Raw genomic sequence first — 7,727 nt, forward strand, 5'->3', positions numbered from 1 at the left:
CAGGCACACATCACCGTGCTCAAATTGTTTTCCTTTAACTCATTTGTATTTGTTACAACTTTAAGCGGAATGTGACCCGGGCGGGCGCTACATTTACACCCATAGGACTGGCTCTGAGTTATCTGTGAACAGCTTCCTGACATGCTTGTGTCGGCTTGTAACTTTGCTCCTGCAAACAATACTTTTCTTTGGAAAACAAGCCCTGTGGAGAGTTCCTTCCACCAAGTTGCTTCAGTTTAACCTGTTTCTAGATGACTAGTACACGCGGGATTGGCAACTACGGGATGAGAAGTTCAAAAAGTAGATCCGACGAGATGCAACAAATACTCTTTTTCTAAACAACAAGGTATAGCTGGGGAACGCTTTGAGAACAAGATTTGGTCTACTGAGGAATCTGGCTTGACAGCTAAACACTTTAGATCACAAAGTTAACATCGTGTTACATACGTCTTGCAACGATCACGTCTATCTGTTAAAATGAGCCAATGTGAAGCCATAAAAGCATTACTAGCTCTGCTTTAGGGCCTAAGGTATCACAGCATCACTTAGAAGCAGAAAGAAATCTTATCTTCCCCTTAAAGTAGTTGCCATGCCACACAGACTATTCATGCCAACAGGATCTACAGGATGATCAAGCTCAGCTAATTACAATCTCTTTGTATAGACCAGGTCCCACACTATATTGCTCATGCTTCTTTGATACGTAATAGAGATCCAATTTCAAGTTACATCTAAAGAGGCATACTGAGTCATAAATTAGAAAAGTTTTTGTGGAAACAGCTATTATTGCTTATGATAAATAAGAACAACTTTAATTTTACCATACGAATGCCTGGTTCCCTCCGGTATTAATATTATTTTACATAGGGTGTTGATCTGACGCCCAGGCTGGAGTGTAGTGGCACAATCACAGCTCATCACAACCTCAGACTGGGCTTTCAGTGATGCTAATGCCTCAGCCTCCTAAAGTGCTGAGATTACAATTGTGAGCCACCAGGCCTGGCGCATTCTACTTTCTGTCTCTGTGAGTTTGACAACTCTAGGTACCTCTTATCAGTACAATCATACAGCATTTGCCCTTTTGTGAATGGCTTATTTCACTCAGCGTAATGTCTTCAAGTATTGTTCCCCATTATAGTGGCTCGCTGGTCAGCTGGATTTGTCCCATAGACTGACGTGAGGACTGGGGCATGCGTGAGGCATAAAAAAAGGGCTTTACACACTTAAGAAGAGGACCCAGGCACAACATGAATGCACTAAATACCACTGAAATGCACACTTAAAAATGGTTGAAATGGTAAATGTTAGGCATATTTTACCATAATTTAAAAATTTCCAATGAACAGAAAAACAGATAAAGGGACACATTAGATTATTAACAATGTTATAGGACCAGGTGTGGCGGCTCATTCACATAATCGCAACACTTTGGAAGGCCAAGGAGGGAGGGTTGCTTGTGGCCAGGAGTTTGACACCAGCTTGGGCAATGCAGTGACACCCCTTCTCTACACACACACACGCACACACACACACAAACACACACAAATTAGCTGTGTGTGGTGGCGCATGCCTGTGGTCCCAGCTACTCAGGAGACTGAGGTGGGAGAATCGCTTGGGCCTATGTGTTTGAGGGTGCAGTGATGCAGTGAGCCACGACAGCCCCACTGTATTCCAGCCTGGGCAACTCAGTAAGACCCAGTCTCAAAAAAAAAAAAAAAAAGGAAGAAATGGTTTCTAAAAAACTTTTTTAAAATGAATTCACATAAAACTACTTTAAAATAGAAAAAGAGGAAGGCCTAGGGAATCTAGGCCCTGGGCTGCTATTGAGGCACTCTAAAGAGAGAGCTGCCCCGGCCGCTCACTTCCCGCATCTGCACAGGTGTATCCAAAGCCAAGAAGAACCTTGATTTTTTGAGACAGTCTCACTCTGTCACCCAGGCTGGAGTGCAGTGGCGTGACCTTGGCTCACTGCAACCAACCTCAGCCTGCTGAGATGAAGCAATTCTCATGCCTCAGCCTCCTGAGTGGCTGGGATTACAGGTACACACCACCATGCCTAACTGATTGACTGATGGATTTTTGAGACAGAGTCTTGCTCTGTCACCCAGACTAGAGTGCAGTTGGCATAATCTCAGCTCACTGCAACCTCTGCCTCCGGGGTTTAAGCAATTCTCCCTGCCTCAGCCTCCTGAGTAACTGGGATTACAGGCGCCTGCCACCATGCCCAGCTAATTTTTATATTTTGTAGTAGAGACAGGGCTTTGCCATTTTGGCCAGGCTGGTCTTGAACTCCTGACCTCAGGTGATCTGTCTGCCTCAGCTTCCCAAAGTGCTGGGATTACAGACATGAGCCACCGTGCCCAGCCAATTTTTGTATTTTTAGTAGGAACGGTGTTTCGCCATGTTGGACAGGCTGGTCTCGAACTCCTGACTGCAGGTGATCCACCCGCCTTGGCCTCCCAAAGTTCTGGAATTACAGGTGTGAGCATATATCCCCTCCTTTCAAAAAGGAAGGTTCCCTGAGAAGATCCAAGCCCTTGTAAGATGGAAGCTGACATCACTGTAATGTTGGATGGAAGGGATGATCTGAGCACATGAGGATGTGTGGTGTCGTCGCACCCAGGATGATGCTGCTAGTGTCAGCGAGAGCTCCCAACACCAGCCCTGCAGCTGCCAACCCACCACTGACGGGACTAGAAGGCTCCCCAGACCCCTGTAGGATAGCACCATTGCATGGCAGACTTGATCTCGTGGGCCCTCGTGGGACTCCAGAATGATGCTAGGGGAGCCAGTGCTCAGGCCCTGGTCCACTCCTTTCCTGTGACCTCGCCATTCTCACAGCTGTAAGTATATATGCAGCACACACAGGTGTGAATTTCACATTTACACCATGGCTTGCTCTCAAACCCCAGACTCATATATCCAGCTGCTTACTCGACATCCTCACAGGGGTGAGAACAGACATCTCAGACTCAGTAAGTCTAACGCTGAACTCTGATGTCTCACCCTAATGCTGTTCCACACACACACCTTTCCCTGTCTCAGGACTTCCTTCCAATTTTTCAGGCCAAAACCCTAGAGTCATGACTAACCCCCTCTTTCACCTACTTCCCTTTTAACAATCCATCAGAAAATCCAGCGGGCCCGATCTTCAAAATACATCCTTTATGGGACAAGTCTTCACCTCGCCCACTGCTACCACGTGGTTCAAGCCACCGTGGCCTCCCAGCTAATCCGAGCAACATCCTCCTAACCCGTCTCTCTGCTTCTGCCACCGTCCCTTCTTCATCTATTCTCAGCACTGTGGTTACAGTGGCATTTCAAAATGTGAATCAGATCATATCTCTGCTTAAAACCCTGACCAGGGTAAAACCCCACCTTTCTCAAAGTGAAACCCAAGTCCCTAAATACCCCACAGGTCCTACAGGCTCCACCCACCCTTCCCCTTCTCCCTGTGACCTCCTCTGATACCGCTCCTCCCTTCTGCTCAGTCCACAGGCCTCCTCGTGGCTCTGCAAATGTGTCAGACATGCTCCTGACTTCCACTTTAGCTGAATTTCCTTACTTCCTTTGGTCTTTGTATCTCGTGGCCTCAGTGAGACCTACCCTGATGTTATGCACTGAATGGTGCTCCCCAAATATTGACATGTTGAAGTCCTAACGCCCCAGTATCTCAGAATGTGAGTGTATTTGGAGATAGGGCATTTAAAGAGGGAACTGAGTTACGATCAGATCATTCTGGTGGGCCCAATCCAATCAGACTCTTATTTTCATAAGAGATTAAGACACAGACACTCACAGAGGAGAGAGCATGTGGGACACAGAGGGAAGATTCACTCATATATCCAGCTGCTTACTTTACATCCTCACTCGGGTGTGAACAGACATCTCAGACTCGAGGAGTCTAAAACTGAGCTCTGATGAGATACGAAGACCAAATGAGCTCTCTCCGCAAGCCAAGGAGAGAGGCGTTGGAAGAAACCAACCATAACAACACCTTGCTCTGGGACGTGTACCCTGCAGAGCTGTAAAGTGAGAAATTTCTGCTGTTCAGGCCTCACAGTCTGGGGTTCTTTGCTATGGCAGCCCTAGCTAAGGAATACGCCCGACCGCACTACCAACGCTCCCTTCCCTCCGGCCCGGATCCTCTTCTGCGTCTACCCTTTTTCCCCACATTGCACTCAGCACCTCTCACACACTTCTTTGTTTCGCTGTTATGTTAGTTGTTTAGAGTTCTGATTTCTCTTCTGCTCCCCTTCCACCCCATGTAAGCTCCTTAAGGGTAGAATCTTTCTTTCTTTTACTGATGTATCCCAAGCACCTCCATCGGTGCAGGGCAAACAGCAGGTGCACAGTAAACAGCTGATGGATGAGTGAGTGCCAAAACTCTTGTACTCATAGGGATCATTGGATACAGTCCTTCAGAGGGAGAGCTTTGAAGGACGGGGTAAAAATTTCACTGCGTTGACTCGAGGCATAATATAAAACCTGAAGGAAGAAGAAACTTCCTTCGTTTTCTTCTTACTGTTCTCCTTTACTCCGTGCTCCCAATTCTCCCGTGTGCTCTACGCAATGCCAATAGGGGCATTTACGCATTTAAGCTGAAAACCTTCTTCTTATTCTATTCTTCCCGTGTAATGGCCCTTTACCCCTTGCTCCCAATTCTCCTGTGTCCTCTACGCAATGGCCAATAGCAGCATTTACATATTTAGGCTGAAACCTGGAGAATGGTCCTGGACTCCTCCCTTCCGCTGCACAAAGCCCAAATCTTTCTACACTTCTCTCTGCCGATTCCGAGCCTCTGGCCCGGGAGCCTCACTACAGGCCTTCCTATGGCCCGCTGTAGCAGCCTCCTGCGTGGATTCTCCGCAGCTGGGGAGGTTATTTCTCTGAGGGGCCACACGTGCTCTCACTTCCCCGACACCCCTCCCCCTTCCCCCCCCCCCCCGCCCAGGTTAGGCTCGTTGACTGTAACACTCAGCTGGTGGTATAAGCGCTCGCGTTCTGCTTCCCCTACTGGGCCGTGCACGCTTCCCGAGGCTGGAGGGCACGGGCCGCACGTGCTCTCACTTCCCCGCCGCACCCCTCCCCCTTCTCCCACCCCCCTCTCCCCCCCAGGTTAGGCTCGTTGACTGTAACACTCAGCTGATGGTATAAGCGCTCACGTTCTGCTTCCCCTACTGGGCCGTGCACGCTTCCCGAGGCTGGAGGGCAGGGGCCGCGTCCCCAGCGCCCGGCACAAAGTGGAAGCTGCAAACTTATTGTTGGTCGTCTCCCTTCGTGTTGCTCTGACTTTCCGCATTGTGTATCCCGGGGAACCGCGCACCGGAGTGGGGCGACGCGGCTGGTTTCTCGCTGGGGCCAAGCCCTTCTCTCCCCGCCGTGCCTCCGGCCAGCTCTGGCCCCCTGCACTCGGGCGCTCTCACCTTGGCCGAGACCCCCTTCCAGCTGCAGAAAGCCTCGTAGGCGGCGCGCACAGCGGCGCGGGCCTCGGGCACCCCGCAGTCGGCCACCATGCCCAGGGAGGCGCCGCTGGCCGGGTCCTGCACCGGGAAGGTGGCGGCGGCCGGGAGCCAGCGGCCGCCCACGAAGCTGTCGGTGCGCAGCAGCGCGGCGGAGAGGCCCGCCAGGCCCCCAGCATAGCCGCGGAGCTGGGCCGGGCCGGGCGCTGGACCCGAGGCAGCCGCCGGGCCGCCGGAGCGGGGGCGGAGGCAACAGCCGGGAAACGTCCAACCGAGGCGCCGGGCCCCGGAGCTCCGCAGCCAGAAGCAGGTCGCCATGGCCGGGGTAGCGACGGCGACGGGAAACAGGCAAGCGGGCGCGCGCGCACGGGAGCGCGGGGGTCAAGGGGAAGCGGGAGGAGCGAGGCGGCGCCGTGGGCGCGCGGGGGAAGCGCAGGAGCCGGCGGGAGGTGGCAGAGCCGCGGAGCAGCGCCCTCTCTCCGCGCCCTTCGCGCTGCACCGCCGCGCCCCAGTGGACCTTGCCCTGAGCGCCGCGCTGCTTCGCTCCCGGCCCCACCTTCTCCCGGGGGAGAGTTGGGGTCGGGGATGGAGGAGGCTCGCGGGCAGACGCACCTGCGGACTGCTGTCACTTTTCCTCCTTTCGGGTGCTCATTTGGCACTAACTGCTCCCGAGACCCCCAACCGCTCCTAGAGACCCGCTCTCAGCATCTCCCCAAATTCGGCATCCCCAGAATGTGTGCGCGGTCCATAGATGTTGCTGGTGCCTGCCCTGGATGCCAAGGCCGTGGTCACGCGTCTCCATCGCTGAGCTCCGCAGCACGTAGGGTGGATTGGGAGCGATGGTTCCGTGAGGGCGCCAAGTGTGACCCGGCGTTCTGCCGCCTGGCTGCTTTTCTGGCTGTGTGTCTTGGCATTATCTTAGGGGCGCTCCCGATAAATAACAGCGCCTTGGGAAGAAACACACTAGAATCCAAACTCAGTGTGTTGCCGACAGGCTTTGTGACCTTCGACAAGTTAACCTTAGTCCAGTCACTTAGAAAATAGAACCAAGTCTACCCCATAGGTTTGCTGTGAGATAACGTAAAATGCTTATGACAGTTGCTACTTTAAATTCAGTACAGTGCTCAAAGTCATACAAGCCGCCAGGAAGATTAAAGTTGGGCCACCAACTAGCAAAAGGAAGCATTTGTCAAAATTAACCAAGGTGTAAGGATTGAGCACTTTTAAACAGCATTCTTCCTCCGTTCAAAAATTAGACTTGGGCATAAAACTCTCCAAGCATCAGGGAAGCTTAAAGCCCAATGAGAATAAAAATAAAAATAGCAGGTCTTTGCTGGGAGTTTGTGGGTGCAAATGAAGCTCAACCCTATGCACTGATTTTAGGTTACTAGTCTCAACATAGCTCCCTGGCTCAACTCCTACAGAGTTTCACCTTTTTCTAGGACATTGAATTTTTTTCTAGGACATTTGCAAAATGCCGAGGCAGTAACTTTAAATTTTGACTTTGTCTTTTGCTGAGTCAGGCCCATTTTAAGCCAGTTAAATCTGGCAGAAGTGGTAACAGCAGAGTTTAATCAATTTCACGCTACTTTGTTCTTTGATTGCAGGAACTGGGATGTCGGCCTTAGGTACCTGGGGAGCTGGTGTGTTTACATCTCCTGCCTGCAGAGGGAGGGGTGTGTGGGTCCGAGACTGACTCTGTCGCTCATGCTGGAGATCGGTGGTGTGATCTCGGTTCCCTGCAGCCTCCGCCTCTCGGGTTCAAGCGATTCTCCTACCTGAACCTCCCGAGTAGCTGGGACTACAGGCATGCACCACTACACCCAGCTATGTGTTGTATTTTTAATGGAGACTGGGTTTCACCACGTTGGGCAGACTGGTCTCAAAAGCCTGACCTCAGGTGATCTGTCCTCCTTGGCCTCCCAAAGTGCTGGGATGACAGGATAGCCCATTTCTGTCTGTTCCCGTGCCCGCTGGAGTGCAATGGTGCCATCTTGGCTCCCTGCAGCCTCCGCCTCCTGGTTCAAGTGATTCTCCTGCCTCAGCCTCCTGAGTAGCTGGGAAAACAGGTGCCTGCCACCATGCCAAACTAATTTTTGTATTTTTAGAAGAGATAGGGTTTCACCATGTTGGCCAGGATGGTCTCCATCTCTTGACCTCGTGATTTGCCTGCCTCAGCCTCCCAAAGTGCTGGAATTACAAGCGTGAGCTGCCGCACCTGGCCAGGATAGCCCGTTTCTACTGGCCTAGGGCAGTCATTTAATT

At 51.7% G+C, this 7,727-nt stretch overlaps 1 protein-coding gene across 1 annotated transcript in view; it reads right to left on the bottom strand.

Annotated features, from left to right (window-relative positions):
* Window positions 1-5,808, bottom strand: part of ALDH5A1 (aldehyde dehydrogenase 5 family member A1) — a 40,368-nt gene extending 34,560 nt beyond the window's left edge. The window contains exon 1 of the mRNA XM_035294772.3: window positions 5,427-5,808. Within this exon, the coding sequence (XP_035150663.2) occupies window positions 5,427-5,780 (354 nt within the window). The 5' untranslated portion in view covers window positions 5,781-5,808. The remainder of the gene's footprint in view (window positions 1-5,426) is intronic.
* Between the last annotated feature and the right edge of the window lie 1,919 nt (window positions 5,809-7,727).

Source organism: Callithrix jacchus, chromosome 4 (genome assembly GCF_049354715.1).
Source record: "Callithrix jacchus isolate 240 chromosome 4, calJac240_pri, whole genome shotgun sequence".
Classification (NCBI taxonomy): domain Eukaryota; kingdom Metazoa; phylum Chordata; class Mammalia; order Primates; family Cebidae; genus Callithrix; species Callithrix jacchus.